The sequence below is a fragment of the Chamaea fasciata genome, unplaced genomic scaffold (genome assembly GCF_029207755.1).
Source record: "Chamaea fasciata isolate MVZ Bird 193981 ecotype frontalis unplaced genomic scaffold, bChaFas1.0.hap1 SCAF_15, whole genome shotgun sequence".
Lineage (NCBI taxonomy): Eukaryota > Metazoa > Chordata > Aves > Passeriformes > Sylviidae > Chamaea > Chamaea fasciata.
The window spans coordinates 9,027,881-9,049,190 of NW_027094100.1; the positions used below are offsets into that span (position 1 = coordinate 9,027,881).

Consider the following 21,310-nt stretch of genomic DNA (forward strand, 5'->3'; position numbering starts at 1 on the left):
GTTTGAGCCACTGCAGTACCTACAGTAACGAAGCAGGAGGGAGAGCCACTCACTGCTTCTTGCGGCACACCAGTAATCGTGAAATACTCCAAGACTGAGCTGTGGTCCAGCAATAAACAAACTGTACAGACGAGCCATCTATTCACAGAGCCATCTATTCACAAATACAGGGGTGGCATTACTTGTCATGCTCATTCCACCCAGTCAGAAACCAGTTGTTTGAGACCTGCAGAAGGAGACTGACCTGTGACCAGGGTCCTATTCTCCACTGTGCTGGGCACAGCTCCCTGTTGCAGGGCCTCCTGCCCTCGGGGCGGTCGTTGTTGCAGTACTTGGTGTGCACAGAGCGGTTTGTGTTGTCCTGCAGGGGCTGGATGCAGCGCACAGACCGCACCTGGTACCCTGTCTTCCCACAGGATTTGCTGCAAGGCTCCCATTCTCCTGTAACCCAGCTGGGGTGGTGAAAACAGAGTGAGCAGAGTAAAATTTGTTGGTCTGTAACTCTTAAACACAGGTTTAACATGATGTTAACATTAGTTCTAATGTGGGGAAAAAAAGAAGAAGATAAGATAAAAACGTAGCAGTTATGGTGAGGGTTATTTGACTACCCCTGAAATAAGACCCAGATCTTCCATAATACTCTTTCTCATTATCTCCAAAATAAGGATTATTCTTACTTTGCTGTATTTGCTTTGATTTCAAGCTGCCCTTTCCAAGACTGCACATAAAAATATGGTTGCTCTTATGTCAAAAGCAGCCACCCAAGGGTGCTGCTGAGCTTCCCAGGTCTGGGTGCATGAGGTGTGCCTTGTCTCATAATGCAGCATGAACCAGCTGGTTCCCATACGAGTGAAGCCAAAACATCTGGGCTAGAAATGCAGCTCCTGCCTGGTCCACATCTGGGCACTCCATGGACCATATCCCTGGCCATGTTAGACTCAATCTGCTGAATCACTGGCAAACCCAGTGCTGAGTGCTGAGCTTGGGCAGATCAGGGTCCTCATCATCACAAATGTTTGGTTTTCAGGGAAGGCAACACTCCACTGAAAACCAGAAAGTTTGAGTTCATAATTTCTGAATTAGTTTGGCCACTGAGAAATGAAATCTACAGTCTGTAACGTGGTGTAGTTGAAACTCTCACTGATCACCCAAACTAACTCATGAATTATAGCTACAAATTGTAAAGAATTTAGAGAAGAACAGGGACAGACAGCAACAGAGGAAATTTACCTAGACTACTGAAAGCTGGGTTATAATTGAAGACATACAGCAGTCTATAAATACGTACAGAGTGCAGAGATCTGCAAGATGGAAATACTGTTTCATGTAAACAGTATTCATGGGATAAACGTAACCAAAAAATATATGTAGTCTGGAGAAACACCCTGAGCTTGAAGGATTTGTCCTGAAGTACTCATAAAATCCTGGGTTTGGAAATGGTCAAAAAATAGTACAAGGCACTGCAGTACACATTCCAGTTAAACAGAAAGTAACAATTTCTCCCAACTTTCTCTTTTTAACTTACAGAAATCACACAGCTGTGAAGAAAGGCAAGAGCTGTGGAGCCATGAATCCTGAGGTGACTTCTGGGACAAAGATGAGTTGTTCCCAGAAGTGAAGAAGCAGCATATTAGTGTAGTGCGTGTCCCAGAGCTTTGTAAAACCCCTTAATAATTGCCTCTCCTATGCACAAGAGCAAAACGCTTGGATGACATTCTATGGAAACAGAGCTAACTGAAACTTCAGGGTTCCAAGTACAATTTAGGGCCCTATTGAGTCTTTGTGGTACCTGGGCCCAATTATATTTGCAGCTGAAAGGAGGATACAGTCCTTTCCAGACAGCCTGAGATAGGTTAGGTCATTACTTCAGTTTTCCAATCAACATTCAACCCTCACCCATGCAGAGTTTATGGAGCACAGTTTCTTGCCTTTTCTCTCTTTCAGATTTTTTTTTTTAAGGAAGTTAGGAAATATTGTGTGGTATGTTCTATTTATTTGCTGTGATTCCTGGAACCTGGAACTCGGTCCCCAGAGATAAAAGCTGGGATCAACATACTCCTTTCTTGTCGAAGTAGTAGCACAAAGAATGTATTAGTCCTACATGTGGCAGGAATAACCTGCTGTCAGTCAAAAAAACCCCTGTAAAATGTGAATTAAAATATTTATAACACTTAACTATGTAGAGCAGAAATGAAGGTACGACAGGCATTTCATGCTGTACAAGGGCAGCCAGAGAAGTCTAGCAGGTCAAATATTTTCCCTGTGTTTAAATGTCCCAAAATATGCTGTGAACTTTATGAAGATTTGGATTTGAGAAACTGGATGACATTGGTTGTCTTCTGTAGCACTCTGTACATTTGTTGTGACATGGTTAACTCACGCTGTGTAAAATCCGTTGGTATAAATTGAATTTATGTCTATGCTGCATCACCTCAAGATGGCCTGAACATAAAAGCCTGAATCAGGACAGCACTCCTTTTCTAATCCAACTTACTTCATAAGTCATAGGAACCAGCAACCACAGAAAGAATATTTCTATGGGCAGAACAGAGCATGGGATCCTCACAGTCCTGGGTCCCTGTAATGGCCATCAAGGTGAAGCTAAAGCCACCTTCCTTGAGGTGACAATGCTGGCTGTGTGTGCTGCCCCCTGCACCTCCAGGGAGCAGTGCTGGGGGGCAGGGATGCTTACATGGGCTGGGAGCACTCCTGGAGGTTGCACACCCTGCGGATGGGTTTGGGCTTCTGGATCAGCTCACAGTAGCTCCGATGAACCATCTTGTGGTCCGCCTTCCTGCGGCAGCCGTACTTGGTGAACTGGAACCCTGGGGAAAGACACTGCTCTCACTCTCAGAACTGGCAGACCTCACAGAGGGCTCGAGTTTCAGATGAGCTGCACAAATTCTGTCAAGGGTTGCAGTAGGAACTGCAGAGGAACATGCTACCAAAGGAGGAGTAAGCAGTTTTGTTTTTACCTCCTCCACAAGGTTTTGAACACTGGGACCATTTCTTCAAAGCCCATTCATATGAATCTTCCACAACATTATTGTTATCTACATTCAAGGAATCTTCATGGATCATGTACTTGTAAGTCAAAGATATCTTGGCACCACCATGAGGAATCACCTAATAAGCAAAGCAGATGTAAGGGAAAAGGATATGAAAGACTGACATCAGGAGCTCTATGAGAAGATGTGAAATACTGATTGTGGCTCACGCATAAAAACATCCCCAGAGGGATTTCAACCTTTTAGCTGCACTCAACACATTTTTTCCCTGATGAAAAATTATCCCCATCCTTATGACACGGTGTTTCTAAATTGCATATTAAGAAAGACTGTTGTTGATTTAGACTTATTTTCCTTGCCAGCATTGGACTGACATAATGATACTAAATTTTTTCCACATCCCATCACAAAGGAAGGAAATTTTGCCCTGAAATGATAACGGATAATTCCACTAAAAGACAAAGCAAATTCAACTGCAAAAATAAGTGAAAGCAGCAAAGAAAATTGCTTATATTTCTGATAAAACACAAATATTCTTATGATAATCCTGGAATTCTGCAAAGCTTTTTACTTTATCTTGACAGAAATATAAACTGTTTAGAAAGAGGTCTTGTTATCACACTGCACTAAGACAAATTCAAGAAAATGGAACTCAATGTGAACAAAGTGCAAAATATTGCTCCTTTGGAAACATAATATTTATTCTTTCTTTGAAGTTCAGCTGGTGTAGATCAACACATTACAGTTGTTTTCAGAGGCATTCTAAATCAACTTACCCCTGCTAATTGAAGTCTATTGTTTGCTAATTTGCAGTGAAAAAAGAATATATTTAGGTGGTTTGGGGAACTGAACTGGTTTTGCCCTGAAAAGGGAAGCCAGGAAGTGCAGGAATCCGGCTACAACCTTTGCAGGATACATTTTCAAAACATGGATGCGAGAAGGAGCTATTAGATCTAGCTGATACCAGCCACTCTGACTTTTTTTGATTGCTGCTCACATGTCAGATAGAAGTAAGCTGCAGTCTTTACCCAGTGGCTGATTGCTATGCCATCCACAGGAAATAATCAGGACAGCTGGTTGCTCAACACATAACCCTGAATTATAACAGCTCTCATACAGAGCAATGAATTGGGAGAAAGGAATTAAAATACATCTATTGTCTTATAATTGAAGCAGATGTCTTCTTGTAACTCACAAGAGGAATCTGAATGATGTGCTAGCCCATTATGGCTCTGTGGAAGGTGGTTTTCATTTGACTTACCAGAATAACTATCCCATTACGCAGTGGCCCCATGGTCTGCACCGTTTCTCTATCGTCGTCATTCCGATATTCCCACTCCACACCCATGTCAATAAATACTTTGGAGTCTGGCACATAGTTGTCTTCACTTAGAATGAATTTCCCTGTTTCACGATTTTTAATAGCTGGAAACAACACAAGAAAAGTGAATATGAGAGGTTGGTTTCTCATCTCCAGCTTTGTTCTGCTCGTGTCCCAGTGGACGAAGCTGAAAAGGCCAGTGTGCATTTTCCCTCTGTTCCCTCACAGGTTTGGAAAGACTTTTTCAGGTGTTTCACTGAACTGTCAGTGCTTTTCTGCTCAGCTCCAAGAACATCAGTTGTCCTTTTTTCCCCTTTTCCATAGCTTGCCTTGCCAGAGAAATGAGGCCAATGCGGCTGCACCACAGGGGTCCAGCTGCCTGCTCCCATATAACAACTTCGGAATCCACTGGCCAAATCCAAGCCAATTTGAGAGCCAGTGGGGGACCCAGAGCTATTCCGCTTTTTCATACGTTGTAAGGCAGCTCAGGGGGCTGTTACTGCTCCATCAGAGAAAGGCTACTGAGCTCGCCCCCAGCAGGTCCCCACAGTGAGAGAGAGACTCCAGAAACAGCATTAATTCTCCTGCTCAGATCCAGTCCTGACACCAACACAGCCCTGTTAAGCTCCTGCTGCTCTGCAGGCACCTGCCACTGCACACAGAGCCTGATTCCTCTCTTCAGCTCTCACCAGTGCTCCATCCTCCACCTGAAGAGACTTCAGCCACCTTTGTGAGAGGACAGGTTTTCACCGGAGATGGAAAATTTGCCCTTCTCATTAAAAGAAGCAAGGACTATTGATGTAACATCAGATTTTGAATCCATTCTCTCTCTGGCAGCTACTTGAGCATCCTGCTCCCTCAGCATTGGCCTCCACAGCGAGCCAGCTATCCATGTGCACAGCACTCACCCCACCCTGACAGAACCTTGTCTGAACGAGGATTGCCCCCTGATCCACAGGGCCAGGCTGCCCTGAGCAGCAAGGAAAGCTTTCGCTGGGGAGAAGCTGGGATGGCTCACACTATAATTAGCAGACCATTCACTGTGAATCTACTTCCAATTAACAGCAGCCTACTAGTCACTGCTTCCCATTGATCACAGGGCCCGGGGAGGAGTGGATTTCCATTCCCTTCTAACCTGCTGGATTGATTTGGCAGCCTCGTGTCAATACTGTTTGCAGCAGGGCAGAATCTGCAACAGATCTGGATGTAGCTGGAAAATTACTGAGGGAGGGAAGCGTGAACGATGCACACAAAGATCATGGAATGGTTTGGCTTGAAAGGGACTTTGAAGATCATCTATTTCCAACCCCCAAAGATAATGCAGTGCACTCCATAAAGTAACTCAGTGCCTCTTCCAGCAGCTTTCACACATGCACATACCAACACAGAGATCTGGCTGGGACACCCTGATATACAGCACAAGGAAATCAAATTGCCAAACAAGTTTCCTAATTTAACATACCTTGAGGAAGTACATGGTGTGGGAGGGTAATGGGTAAACAAATGTATAAACACATTGACAGCCTCCAGAGACAAAAATAAACACCAGAAAAAATTATTGTGACTGAAATTTTTCCTACTTGTTACTTACCGAGATTATGAGCGGTGGCATCTGTTTCCTGTATAAGTAAATGTCTTGCACCAGCAGGAATTTCAAACATCTTAACATACCCTATATTGAGATATTTGAAACGACAGTTATGGATTAACAGACCACAAACAGGGAGGCTTTTTCTTAGGTTTTTAAATAAATCTTATTTTCTGAAAGCGGGGTGTATTAAACAAGATGAACTGAATCCAGCATTATGCCCATGCCTATTTCTGTGCCAGGTGATGGAACATAACAGGGACAAAGGGCTTTGGGTCGGGAGAAAGATGCTTGAAGTATCATCAACAGTCTTTGCCTCAGACTGAAATGGGCTTTGAGTGCCATATGCACCCACAGAGACCACACAACCTCCTGCCTGACAGTGCCTGATGTGACAGGTTATTGCAGCACTGGAGTGACAGAGCAGCTGGGTGACATCAGCACCACAAGTCCACAGGTCTCCAACAAGGAGCAGGGAAGCCCTCTCCTATGCATGCACAGTCCCTGGTATCAGCAGCTTTAACTGCTCACTGGACAGAAGTCATATTTTCAAACTATAAACACATTTGGAAGTCCAGACTGTTTACTGGAATTAATGATGCTGCAAACGATTTGTAATTGTCCTGGTACTTTCCATGAAACATAAGAGATCGAGAAAAAATACCCTGAATTTCCCAGGGCAAACCACACTGGATGTACTGACCTTGCTTTTTTGGTATTCTTGAAAATGTTCTTTTCACCACTTTGCAGTGGGAATTATCTCCTCCACAGACACCACACTTATCTTCCTGTTTCGTGGAACCTATGACCCTGTCACACCCAACTTTCTGTGCACAAAATAGAGAAACAGTCATTCTTATTTGTCCACTCTTCAATTCAAATGAGCCTTCACTTTACACGTCAACCCCCAGATTCTGCTTCAGCAAAGCAGCACACCTCGTAGTATTCTCTTGGAAGATCAACACCTAAACAGATTTTAATACTTCCAGTTCCTATAATAGCCGTCAACTGGGTGGTTATATTTTTATATCATGCTTCACAGTGGTTCTCTTACTGAAGGAAAGCAGCATGGTTAAGGAAAAGCTCTTAAGCCTCAGCTTACTTTAAGACATATACTTAAATTCCAGGAAAATCTAGGCATCTACATGGGGATAAACACCTCCACCAGTGTTTTGCTAGTCAGAGACAAATTCCTTTGAAAGATGACCTGCAGCATATCTCAACTTAGAGGAACTGTCATTGATTTTTTAAAAATAGCATGATTAAATACCAAGAGAATGCACATCAGCCATATCCTAACACCACTTTCCTTGAAAGCTGCTGTGCATTACCATTTCATTGTACATTCCACCCCCACCAAACCTCAGCGGGAAGAGCTTTCCTTGAAAGCTAATTGTAATAGTTCATCTCAAAATACTGCATGAGAGATTACTTGTGTAGGTAGGTGCTTCTGGAATCGACTCACACGCATGGCAACTGTGAATATCACACATAATATTGTGACAATGATCCTAATGAAATCTCCTTATTGCCCAAAGTGTTATTATACTTAGTCATCCTCGGAGAGAAACACGCAAGGTACAATTTGAATTGTTTTCACAACACTGGGCTCTGAGGAAGCCCCCAGACACTCACGAGGCAGTCCCCCCTCACGCAGATGCTGTAAGCATCCTTGTAGGAGCAGCGGGTCCCGTCGTGGACCATCCTCTTCATGTACACCACATCCCCTGTCTCCTTCGATTCACAGTACAGGTGGCACCTCTCCTTAGCTGAAAAATAAAAAATTGTGCATGTTCAGCTCTCACAGTTTAGTTGCTGACGTTTGTGAGTAGTGCTTTCAGTAGTGTTGGCTCTCCCTTCTTCCTTGCACACATCACAGAGCCCAACGTGGTACCCATAAATCATTGATGCTTGTCTCCTTTGAAATATTCTGTGATCTCTTGGAAAATGTTGAATCATAAAGCATCCATGTGTCACCATTAGGAGACAGGCTTAAAAATAACAGATCATTGGCTTTGAGGGGGGGATCTCTTTAATCCTTTGCAGATGATGCAAAGCTGGCAGAGCTCTCCTCAGTTGCACCACTACCTGTGAGAGATGCTGGTTTCTCCTGCATTGTACTTAAACAAAAAAAAAAGCCAAAGTAATTTTCCCATTAAACACAGCTGTTTGACACTGAGTGAACCTGGCATCCAAAATTTCTTCAGAGACAGCTGGGCCATAGTATTTCATCCTAACCACAAAGTTAATTTTCCCTCATGGTTGTACTTGTATTTATGATAGTTTAAACCATTAAACAAGATGAGATGTCAAAAAGATTCAGACAAAACCTTTTTTTTTTTTTTTTACTGCTAACACATGCACAAACAGCCAGACAAGTGATATTTTCTCTAATCTGTTCCAAAGAGCTAGGAACAAAGAATAAAGCTGAAAATGACTAGTCAGTAGCTGAATAAAGTTGTATTCCACTAGTGTATCTCATTTTATCCATGTCTCTTGCTGTCCTCAGCATCATAATAGGATTCACTATGCTTTCCTTGGCGCTTAAAAGCAGATGGGCTTTCTGCTAGATGAAACAAATAGAGATCCTGCTATTTTAACATGATTAAAAGTTGGAATGCCTTTCCCACCATTTAAAACAATAAAGACCTTTCCATTATAGCAGTTCAACTGAAATCTTCACAGGCCCTTTGCATTCTTCCCCTGTACAGTTCCATGGCCTCTGCCCTCTTTTTATAAAGTCCTTGTTATTGCTGTTGGTGTCCTCAAGGCCACTGGGTATTGGTACATCAGAGACCTTTGTTACTGCTTCCAAACCATGCAGAGAAGTCATGCTAAAAATCCAGGGTCTAGTCTATTAAAATAGGTACTTTTTTTGGTGCAAATTCTTCATCGGAGACTATTAAGATCATAATAACGACAGACCTACTGTATATATTAGAAATATTAAGCTGTGCACAAGATAGATGTGCACACACCACCCCTGGGTATGCACCCACCCCCACCCCGGACATACCATGCATTCATTGCATGTGATTAAATGAAAATACCAGCAGGTCTGACTGGGTGCCAGCAGCTCTGTACAAGGGCTTTATTTTAGAGGTGGTTCTGCTCCCACTGCTCCATGGGAACGGTGAATGTGCGAGCGCTGTTAAATTAGACCCTGCTATTGCAAAGAATAATCTTCTTCCTATTCACTGGTGCTGGACACACCAGCAGGAGGTGCAGGAGCATGGATGTGATGGTTTGCCTGTCCATTCCCTGCTCTCTGAGCCTCATTTAACTGAGGCTGGGATCTCATAGCCAGAGTTTCTCCCTGCTGCCCTGGCAGATGCACAATGCAGAGGTCTGTGAGCATGGTGGGGGTGAGGACGTGGGGGGCTCAGAGGGTCTGGAACAGGAGACAGACCATGGCACAACGGGGCACGGGATGCTCAAGGACACACTGGGGTGTACCCCAGCTCAGTGGCTTTTCTCTGCCCACTGCTCTCTGTTCTTATGCCCTGCACAATGTGTCAGACACGTCCAGCTGAGCTGCCTGTGAAGTGTATGGATTTATGTCACTTCTGAGCCACAGCTGCATTATCCTCACAAGTATGTCACTGATATGCCTTATCCTTACAAAAGGGAGTTTTGAATAGATTGAAGTTCAAGCATAAGCTTGTCTCTGGCCTTGTTTTCACACAAAAGCTGTTCTGTCTAATAACCCTGCACAGGTAAATGTAACTCTCAAGGTGTCTGCAGTTATACCACAGTTACATTGGAAACCAGCAGTGCCCAGGGATCAGTGCTCAGACATCAATGAGCTGGTTTCTGACCCAGAAGCCATTGAATTTAATTGAAAAAAATCTGATTTGTTTCACTGGTCTTTGCAGCAGAGTGCTCCAAAGGCTAAAGCATAAGCAAAGGTCCTGCAGGCCACAGCCTTCATCCCTTCACCCTGTGCCAGCAAAGCTATTTTATGAAATTAAGCTGTGAGGCTGTGGCTGTGCCTTTGAAAATCCCAGACTGACCAAAATGGCATGAAAAGAATGAGGGAACTCTGAGAACTCTTTGGGAAGAAAGTCAGGCAAATTAGTTATAAGGAATTTGCTATTAATTTCTGGCAGTTATTCTCTCACTGGAATGCAAAATGATTCACCCAAAGTGACCCTTCCCCTCCCAGTGATGGAAGCTGGGCTGAGGATGGGGTGGGTGCCCAGAAATTGCCCCTTGCCAGGCCAACCCTGCCCTCAAGAATGTGTCATTCAAGTGAAGTGACAGGGTACAAAACCAGCAAGTGGCTCACACTGCTCATTCAGCAAGTTGAGACTCACTGCCCTCTGCCTTTTGGTTCGGTAAAACCTGGCAGTGTGCTTTCTGGCAAGAGCTGACATGGCCCAAATCAACCAGCTGCTCTTGCATTGACAGTTAAGCCGAGGCATTAACAGGAACAGGAGCATTTTTGTTCTAGGAGGTGACCTCTGTCAAGAGGCCACAGCATTAGCCTGACCTTGCTGCTTGGGAGCCAACACCCAACAGCTGCCTCCAATGGTGCCAGCAGCATTTGCAGGAACAAACCAGAAACTTTTCTCGTAATATTCTCCCAGTTCTTCCTACACTGCAGCTTGGGGACTTCCAAAATCATGGCTGGAACTTGGTGTTTAATGGCTCTTAACGGACTGTAGAACTGTCAAGAATTTTTCAAAATAATTTCTAAAACTTTCTGGCATCTGCAGCTTTCTTTGGCAGTGAATTTCAAGATAATTAGATGCTTTGTACTAAGTCTTTCCTCTTATTTGTTTTAACTGTCACCCAATAATTTTATTTGATGTTCCCAGGCTCGTGTTATGAGAAACTCAATAATCATTCCACGTTCAGTCTCTTTGGGCCACTCACAACTCTGTAACTCTTATCTTTTTAATCTACATCCTTGCTTTTCCAGGGTGAAAAGTACTGGTTTATCCAAACTCTCCTCATCCAGAAGTCATTATTTGTGTTTGCTTTATTCTGACCTGAGTTCAGCTGTGGGTTTTTTAGAAGTGTGGGCAGCAGTGAGATGGGTACACCCTGAGCTGCATTGGCTGGGTATTTAAAGTGCAGACACAACGTGCAGGTACATGGGGGCAGGTCAGTGTTCTCCATCTCTCCCTTCACAGTCACTGAACGGATCTTTTCCTAAAGCTATGCCCAACCTTTCTCTTCAGAGCCCACCATCCATGCGCACACACACACACATACCAGTTGTTACCCCTATATCCATTACCAGTATTCATTAATACCAAATTTCCTTTGCCTTCTTGTGCCACTTAATTGTCACAAGGTCCTTCTGCAGCTCTCAGAGTGGGCCATCCTCCCATGCAAAACCATTCCCTTTTATCTCATGGTAAATCCATTTAACAGCTGTCACTGGGGAACGGTGTCCAAAGTCTTCTGAAAATCCAAGTGCACCGTATAAATTGAATCTCTCATACACTGATACTCACTGATCCCTCCAAACAACTCCTAACAGATTTAGGAGGCGTGATTCCCCAGGAAGAAGTTTTACCCCTCCCTACATAATTTTTATTCATATTTCCAATTGATTTTAGTTTTCACAGGAGAGGGGCTGCTCACCGTCAACATGTTCATAGGGGAGCCAGTGGTGTTTGGTGTTCTGGTACTCGAAGTAAGGGTCCCACTGCCGGCACTGCTCCTCTCTGAAATCCTCAAAGTCCTTGGGGCAGTCCTGGGTGTTGCACAGCTGGAACTCATAGCTCGGCCCCACACACGTGCGGCCTCCGTTGGCAGGACTGTGACAGGGAGAAAAACCCATGGTCAGTTTTGCCATCATTACATTAATCAAGTGTCTATCAAATCTTTCGAGGAGCAACTTGTTTCCCAGTGATGTCAGTAGGCACTTGTTGAAGCCTACTTCTGGTATGTGAAATACATATTTCCTCTCAAAACCCACTGTCACTATTTAGCTGTTAAAAAGAAACTTCTGCAAGTAGAGGTTCAAAATACTTGATAAAGGCAAAAAAACCCATTTTCTTTGTGTAGGCAGGAAAGGAAAGCGCAGCAGAAGTCATTCACATTCAGCCCTAATGCAGCAGCAAAGGCAGAACAGCCCAGCTCAGTGCTGTGCCCCCAGGCAGATGTGCACCAGATCCCTGGCAGATCTGGCAAGGCAGAGCTCAGGACCTGTAGCTGGGTTTTTCATCCTCTTCCAGGAAACACAGAAAATGTTTTCAATAGCACATTAGGCTTTTCCTACATGCAAATGGGTTTTACAACTAAAACTGTGCCCACAATTATAAAGGTCACTTCCCTGTCGCCAAAGTAATAAAGGCTGAAAAAAGAAATGGCAATGTTTTTCTTAACAGAACAATTTCCATTGGAAAATACTCCTTCATAAAAGTCAATTAAAAAAAAAAAGTCAATGATAAGATGATCTTCAACACTAGTCAAGTTCAATTGCTTTATAAACAAACCAAGAAATTCAATGTTAAAATATTCTCTCTGTTAAAATCATTTAATTCTAACAATTGTTTTAGTTCTTGCTGTTAGGATCTTGACATTTTACAATACCACACTAAGATAGCAATAATTACACATTTCATATCATTTACATTAACTATACTTTACTTCCACTGTTACTGGAATGGAATCATTCTATCATTCTACGTTATCTAGATGACTCATATGTAATTTATTAAAGCAAGACAATTCAAAATTCCTAAAACTAACTTTGGGGAAGGTTCTCATCTCAGGAACTTTGTTCCAACTTGGAATGAAAACAGTTTGAAAATATTTTAAGAGCTTCTTGTTGAAATATCCTAAAAAGGTGGATTAAAGAAAACTTTTTAAAAGGTTTAAAAAAATCCGGTAATTCACTGCTATTATTTCATACTCACATTTTAAAACGAGATATATAGGACCTTAAACTTTTACTTATGCTTTACACAGCACTGCATTAGCACTTTCCAGATCCTTGTAACTGCATAACCAGCTCAATGGATGGATAGACTGAGAAATAAAGATGATTCATGACTTGTTAAGGGCCAAAAGTAGAATTTCTGGCAACTTATGCTATAAGTCAGATTTAACAAGCACCACTCAGCATCCTTTACTGCACTGCTGCACTGGTCATGCACTGAGGATCCTCTGCACATCAGTGGGACCCATGGGCTGTCACTTACTGTGGGTTGTCACACTGCCGGGTCCTGTACTTCACCCCGGTGCCACACGTGCGGGAGCAAGAGCCAAACTTGCTCCATGCCCCCCAGTGCCCATCCTGCTTCAGGATGTCTGGTGTGAGCCAGATGCAGTGACCTTTAAAGCAATGCTGAAAGAGAAAATCAGATGTCAGAATGATTAAATGATTAACTTAGATGACAAGCTGTTGTACCACACGTTATAATTTTCAGCACAAGTTCTGGATTTTTTTTTCACCTCTCCAGTAGAAAGTAGAGGGACCTGATGTCAGATTGTGCCCATGATCCCAAACTCACTCAGATTTTATAAACTTACATGTTCATTATGCACATGCGTGCATACAGGTTTCAAGCCTAGCAAGTTCATTAAACTGCTCCCAGTGTTACATTTCCTCATCACCTGTTTGCAGCAGAGATATCATTTAAGGGAAACGGCAGAATCCCAAATCTTGGAGGCTAACAGTAGCATCCTGCCTCCACTATTGCCTGCAGCGTCTCCAGGCAGCACTGTCTAGAGCTCTGGCCACAGCCCCATCCTGCCCAGTCACTCCCAAATCCACAGACATATTCCTATAATAAATGTGATCAGCAAAGTGTCATGGAATTAAAGCAAGCTCCCACTGTAGACATTAATGTTATTAAATGGAATTTTTTCTCAGCTGAAGTCACAAAGAATTCTTCTCAAGGATCACAAGATTCTGGCCCCTTTCAGTACTATTTCTGCTTTCATAAAAGCCTACTGATGAAGTGTGGGTGCTGGAAAATATATTCCAGCAAACAAACGACTTTGCATGAGACTGTCACAGTTTGTCTGCGTTAACGGTTACTGCTGGGATGAGAGCTCTGGCTCAGGAGCACAGATGGCTGCAACAACAAGTGAAATCAGTCACTTACTTTCCTTAACATTCAAGTCAACAACAACATTTTACACAGCTTAACAAGCCCTGGAACGCAGGAATTTGGCAGGCTGCACAAGACAAGCATATGGCTAAATGCATGCTGCCAGCAAAAACAAAATCAGAAGATACATAACAGGAGAGCGTTCTTGAGCATAGAGCGATTAGTGATCTGGAAGGCAAATCTAAAAGTGAAGGATAATCACTAATAATGCTGAATTTAAAGAGAGAATCATTAGTAGAATGGTGACAAGGCACAGCTTACTGATTCACTAATCTGCTCAGTGACTGGCTCCTTATTCATGCAATTTATTTTGGGGCTGATTTGGTTGGACAAGGAGTAGAAGAGAGAGTAGAAATTAGGTTTCAACTATTTTTTCTTTCCCATGACTTCAGCGATTCGAAGTCAAAAACCTATGAAATAGATGAGTTACCACAAAGCCAATTATACCAATCCTGCTCCAGAGCTGTTACAGGCAGATTTTTCTTAGATGTTTGACAGAACAAGAGATAATTCAGCAAAGCATGAAAGAAATGCAAAATGCTAATATGTCCTTTGCTTTTTTTGGTTTAGAAGCTCAGGGCTGTACCCTTCAGGGACTGTTTACTTATGGCTTTAGAGAGGTTTGTTTGAACAAACAGTTTGAGTCATGGGGCCCTGTGCAGCCAGGGGACCATTCAGCGATGCGGGGGAAGCTGGCAGTGGTTCAGCTTGTCAATAGACATTTCAGCTGGGCTTGGAAGCAGATGTGAAGTGACAGCTCCTGATCTGTTCTTGCTCACACATCCTTTCATCAGGCTGCTGCATCTCTCAGGTGTAAGTTCCACAGCAGTGACCAAATCCATTTCAGGAGCCATTTAGCCTGTGTTGAGTATGTGATGATCCAGAATCCAGTGCTTCGACTCATGGAGGAGAGGGAGAGACATGTGATGACACTCTGTTTCCCAGTCTCTTTTCTCTGTTTTAATCAGGAACAGCACAATGTAGGTTTGCAACAGCCTCTAATAAACCCCCTCTCTGACACTGAGACTGGTCCCTGAACTGGAAGGCAAACACAGAAAAGTGTTACTGACTTTGCTGTGTAAATGGAAGAGCAGCACTGATTTTTAGTAGTGAAGTTGGTCAGATGCTGATTGTTGAGGAAGCTGAGGCAGAGCTATTGGGAGAGAAGCATTTGTGTAAAAAAGAGTCACCCCCAGCTCTGCCTTTTTTTGTGGATTAAAAGAAAGGAGCCTATAGAAAACAAAATGATTCACTAATGAATCTTACTCTGTGCAGATCCGTGCAAGAAAATGCATGAGAGGTAAAACCAGAGACAGAGCAATCTTCAGTCGAATAAAGGAAGCTAAAGCCAACCATTCCTAGTGCTACTACATTAACTACGTAATGAGGTGGAAAAGAGCCAATTTCAAGCACTATTCCCTTCATAAACAGGGGGTTTCACTTAAGGAATAAAGCATATTAAAGCACTTCTTTTTAATGACAAAAAAATGGGTAAATGCAAATTATTTTCTTAGTTGAAGACAAGATGACTTCTTGCAGTCTCGCCTATTTTTCTGGCAAACAGGGCAGTCCAAAACAAGTGCAATTTCCAGGACAGGGAGCTTAAATTTCTTGCAGTAAAACATTCCACTGCTGTTTTCAGCAGTTCTTTGAAACAACTGCTTTGAATGCCAAAAAAGGAGCCAGTGTGTTCCTGTAGGCTTAACACATCTGCAAGTCAATTTTCCAAGAAAATACTTGAAGATCTTTTGTGGGTATCTGTATCTATTTTATATTGGGCAGCAATGGGCACCTCTCTGATCTCCTCACTTGATGCTCCAGTATCTACGCCAAACAACCTCTCATACTGCACCATGGCTGGGGGTGCTCAGTTCTCCTCACTCTCCTGAGGTCCCATCAGGAGGAGGTTACTTATTTATTTATATTCCCCATCACACACAGGCTGGCCCGTTCTGCTCCATCTGTTTGAGATAATTAGTTGCAAGGGATGAACTGAAAGTTCCAACACTGAGGACTACTCCGAGGCAGTAAAAGTTTCTTCAGTGGAGAATCAAGTATTCTTCCAGTTTCTGTGGTGACTAACACAGCACACACTCACCCATCTGTCTCCTGTCTCCAAGAGAAGCTGAGGTCAGCTTTCTCAGTGGGAAATTAACTGGATTGCTTTGAGTACACATTAGTGTTTTCAGAAACCTTTTTTCTTGGTCCATTTTTCTTCTCAAAAGTATCTATTTATTTCAATATTTAATCATTGCCTTCCTTTCCTGACAGAGTAAAAAATCATTCCAAGTTTTACTCAGATCATCTCATTAGCACAGTGCAAGCAAAGAGAAGACCTGCTAGGTTTGTGCTGGGTCCTTGGCACAGAAGTCAAATCCAAGAGCAACATCAGCTTGGTTGGCAGGGGCAGTTACCAGGCTCTTACCTCTCTCCAAGAAAAGAAAAAAAAGGAGGCTCAGGTAGTGCAAACCTTGATGTTAGTCACTGCAGCAAGCAGAAGGACTCAAGCATGTGATCTCCCTGCGTGACTGACTCTGGGTTTTATTTCTATGCTGTGGAGAGCAGTTAGCTACTTCAGGCGACATAAATGTCTCCCCAGAAGAGTAATATATTTAAAAAATGGAATAACAAAAACTGATGATAGATTTCTGAAGTTTGCTTGGATTCAGAAGCCTGAGGCTAATGGTAGAGCTGACAGAATTGTATACAAGTAAATAAATTATCAGCTGACAGCATACATTTTCTTTCAATCTAGAGAATGCCGAGCAGGGTTAAGCTTTGCAGTTATGTCTTGTCTGCATGGTTTACAATAGCAATTTATGGAATGTCTTTGACTCCACAGTAAGATTCTGAACCTCCATGTGCTTAACTTTACACACGAGTTATTTCATGGAAGGTAATGTGACCATTGCAAGTGGCTGCATCATCAAAGCTTCACAAAACTGATAGAAACTTCCCTTTTGCTACTGAAAATTCAATCTGGTTTAAAAAAAAAAATCAAGCTAGGAGAAATATAAATTATTCTATTTCCTTTAGGATTCTGTCAAAAAAGTAGCGGTCTTTTCAGACTGGGAAGCTCCAGGAGAATGTTATTTTTTTACCATTAATCACTGCAAATTATTAATTTGCTGCCAATTAGTAATGGTTGCTCAGTATCTCCATTCGCACAAGAAGACTTTACTAAGAAGTTTTCAAAATGGCAGAACCTCACTCTGTTCGTGACTTAGTTCAAATAACCACAGGCATAGAAGAGCTTACAAACATTTAGACAAATATACACTTATCTGTACACATACACGCACAGGTATAGACAGCAACAGAAAGGTTCATCTTCCCTTTCAAAGGGTCATGCCTGGGTCCAGGACACAGCCTGGGTGTGCAGACACGTGCCCCTTACCATCCTGCCTGCCGAAAATGTGCTCCAGATATCATGTCTCCTACATGGCTGCTCTTGCCCCTTGACCATCAATTAGGAAGGAGACAGCTGGACTGGATGGTCTTCAATGGCATCTTGCTAAATTTGGGATCAGTTGTCAGTTATGTGAACACCAGCCCTAGGTGGGAACATCCACGCACTACACGCCACGTTCGCCTCCCCAGCGGCACTTTCATTTCTGGCATCCAGTCCCCTCAGCTGCAGCAAAGCCAGGATGTTTCTGTGACACATCAGCAGTGTTGTGATTGGTTTGAGCTTAAAATAGGCCCTGGGAATTAGTGGTATAAAATCAGGAAAACTGCAAGTCTCCAAAGTGGGAAACAAATGAATCTTTCTCAATCAACTTCTTTAATTGCTTATGTTCCTGTACTTTTCTTTTCTGGCATGATTCCAAAGAAAATAGGAGATCATGTTAGAAATTATTTTCCTTTCTCTCAAGTACTGATGAGGCATCCTGGGAGATGCACCTGAAAGGAAGCTGCCCAACAGCAAATGACTCCCAACTTTGGGCAATAAATGCACTTTACAGCCCTGTGCATTCAGGCAAGAGCCGCTGGTATTGTCCCAGTTGCTGAAGAGAGTGAACAGGGGAAGGCAAAACCAAGGGCAGGGATGAAACGGAAAGGAACAGATGTTCCTGCATTAAAAACACCAACATCTAATAAATACATTGGTCAAACGCTGAGCTCAGATACACAAAGTCAGCTATATAACCTTCAGAACTCACACTATTTTAAAAAACCCAAAACATTTAGTTCAGACCGCTGAGCCTTATCTAATAAAATGGTTTTCATTTTACATCGTTTTCTCAGGTTCTTCTGGAAGGTGGCAGCAAGTTTATTTATCAAAAATCTGGGACAGCTCTCTTGAGAATAAAACAGTCAGAGTCCTATCATCTACTGAAACTTCAGAATGTGCACATACTCTCTTGCATCTTTGCTGAGCTCAAAAGCCTGGCTGTCTGCACAGCTTGCTGAAGCCTTGGATCCCAAGTTCCAGTCCAAAGAAAATTTTTACAGCTGAGTTGCATAATATCCTGACAAACTGTTTATAATGGAAGCACTGACAGATCCTTAACTGTAGGGTTACAAATTCCTTTTTTCTCCTCATTTCTGTTCAAATACTAATATGAATGAATAGCTCAGAGAAGAGGGTGATGCAACAAAATGGAATATAATTGTATTTTTCAGTTGGGGGTCATGAATATTTTTAATATAAAAATCAATATAAAGAAAAGTGTATCCAAATAAATTGTCTAAAATTTTGAATTGTAACCCAATTTTTTAGTTTATTTTTTTTAAATACGAAACAAAGCTTTTATAACAGAAATAATTTAAAGAAGAGAAAACCAGAAGGGAGTGGTTTGCACAGAGCATGACTTGCTGGGGAATTAATTTAACAAAACGCTTTCATAAAAAAGACTTTTCAAACCATAACAGCAGCTGCTAATATGGTTCATTTATCGCATAAATGATGTCATACACTGGGCTGTAAAAAAACCTTTCCAAGTAGCGACATCTTCCTCTCCCCCTCAGTCACTGCATCCAAAGCTCAGGGAAGCCAGATTTTTTTCATCAGACTTCAAAGGATTTGGAGTTCAGGCCCACTGTGAGCAGACTGTGATCTCCACGGAGGATAGCTGGGACTGGGAGCAGCTCCAGCTGGTGGCGGAGCAGCCGGAGCTCTCCGAGCCTTTGCCATCTCACACCATCCCTCCATCGCTCCTTGTGCCTCCCTGGGCTCCCATCAAACCAGCAAATCCACCTCCACAGACCTGCCCTTCTCTGCTCACAGTCCCTCGGAGCTGTCATGTGGGTTCTCTCTTGCTGGCACTCAACTCCCACATCCATCCTTTCCCTCTGGGAAGCTCCAGGGGCCGTGGTTTGGCTGCGTCTCCAGCTCCCCCCCGCTCCCTGTGCCCCCACACGGGGGAGGCCAGGCAGCCCCACAGCAACATTGCTGATCCAAGCACAACACCCTGACCTCGTAAGAGTCATAGCAGAGCGGAAATTTCCCCATTTTTGGCTTTGCCACAGAGACATGAGTGGGGCTGATACCGCCATGACCCGCCTGAGGACGGGGTTTAATGGTCCCAGGGTGGCCATGCAGGACATGCCAGCCCTCACCCCATGTCCTCCCTCACACTGTTCAGAATCACAGAATATTCTGAGTTGTATGGGACCCACAAATCCAACTCCTGAGTGAATGGCCCCTACAGGGATCAAACCTATATGCTATTAGCACCATGTTCTAACCAGCTGAGCTAATGCTCAGCACTTCACAATCACCACATCTTAGCAAACCCTAGGTCCTCCAGACAGTCTCTTCTCTTGCTCCCCTCGATTTTGAGGGGAACATCCCCAAGTGCACACAAACACATGTGAACACACACGGGCATGTGGGTCCACTGGGCACCAGCTCTCACCTTCCCTGGCGCGCACATGGTCCCGTCCAGCGGAGGCCCTTTCTTTGTTTTGCAGAAATAGGGGTTCTCGGGGTGACTACACCACAGCTGCTTGCAGGGATCAAACGTACGGAACTGGAATACAGGAAAAAAAATCAGAGTGGGTGATGCTTTGAGAGAGCTCCCACTGGGAACAGCAACAGAAGCTACAGATGGGGGGGTCCCTTTCCTAGGTATAAAATGCCAGCTGCTAGCGCTGGGTCCTGAGGAGCGCTGTGATGTCTGCGGATTGAATATTTGAGCACACAGAATCACGACTCTGAGGTGAGATCCCATCTGCATGCAGTGGAATAAAGTCAGGCAAAACCAGTTTTATACAAGTGACCAACCAGTTTCCTTAGGCAGTGAGACACACGCTGCCTTTTCGTACTGCTTTTCCAAATGGGGCTGCTTCATTTGGCAAACAAAGCAAAAAATCCTTGTGCACCCATGGGAGATGGAAATGAGCTGCTCAGACTTTAGCTCAGCTGTTGTAATCCCTTTCTTAGGGGAAATTTGAGATCAGGTCCCCAGTGCAATGAATAAATCAGCATTTTACCTACAATGCACAGGCTTGTATAGGAGAGGATGGGAACCACCCACCACAAAACATACTAAATCATGATGTCTGGACATGCTTTTGGCTATTCTGAACAAAGAAGAATAGAAAGCCTCCATCTCCCAGGCTCTAGAGGATGGCTGCAAGCAAAGATTCTCTTTGGCTGGGACATTCTTCCAAGGCAGCATCAGAGGGAATTGTGTCAAGACACAATTCTACAGCTCATGCTCTAAAGGTTCTCATCCATTATCTAGGGACACTGCTCAGCACATATATTCCTGCAGATGGGAATGAAAGCAGAAATGTTACGTGTCAGCAGCTGCCAGCAGCTGAAAACATCTCTTTCCATTTAATATTTTGTTCTACTTGAGGAGCTGGAGGTGGGAGGCACAGCCCTGCTGCGGAAGACTCTATTTTCTGAGGCCAGTCCACTGAGAATTGCACTAATCTTGCCTTGCTTTAAATTTAGACTTTGTCTCTTGTTTTCCTCATACACGAAAGCTAACCATGTCATCAAGAGCCCTTAGAAGTTGCTTTATTCACTGTCATGCCTATTTTCTCTTTCAAGGTATCAAAATGCATCACACTTTCCATAAAATTGGATCATAAAAGCATGCTGGCCTGTGCTAGCACTATGAGATGTGGCAGCAAATCCATCTCCTTCACATCTAGGTGGGAGTTTTGTAGCAAAATAACCAGCTCTCAGCAAGTGGAGGGTCAATAACACAGCAAGTTTGTTTGCTTGACAACTACAGATACCTATGAAACTATACAATAATTACTTCTGTAACTCCGGTTCAAAAAAAACCCCAAAAGAATCCAAGAGATATTTAAAATAACATATATGTCAACATTCAGTTGTTAATACTTGCTTACAGCT

At 43.2% G+C, this 21,310-nt stretch overlaps 1 protein-coding gene across 1 annotated transcript in view; it reads right to left on the reverse strand.

The window, feature by feature from the left end:
* The window catches only part of ADAMTS2 (ADAM metallopeptidase with thrombospondin type 1 motif 2), a 170,722-nt gene that overhangs the window by 7,468 nt on the left and 141,944 nt on the right, over positions 1 to 21,310 (reverse strand). The window contains exons 15-24 of the mRNA XM_066197448.1: positions 19,854 to 19,967; positions 13,078 to 13,223; positions 11,513 to 11,688; positions 7,553 to 7,686; positions 6,621 to 6,744; positions 5,921 to 6,001; positions 4,270 to 4,433; positions 2,976 to 3,126; positions 2,693 to 2,825; positions 245 to 452 (exon numbers count right to left, since the gene is read on the reverse strand). Of these exons, the coding sequence (XP_066053545.1) occupies positions 245 to 452; positions 2,693 to 2,825; positions 2,976 to 3,126; positions 4,270 to 4,433; positions 5,921 to 6,001; positions 6,621 to 6,744; positions 7,553 to 7,686; positions 11,513 to 11,688; positions 13,078 to 13,223; positions 19,854 to 19,967 (1,431 nt within the window). The remainder of the gene's footprint in view (positions 1 to 244; positions 453 to 2,692; positions 2,826 to 2,975; positions 3,127 to 4,269; positions 4,434 to 5,920; positions 6,002 to 6,620; positions 6,745 to 7,552; positions 7,687 to 11,512; positions 11,689 to 13,077; positions 13,224 to 19,853; positions 19,968 to 21,310) is intronic.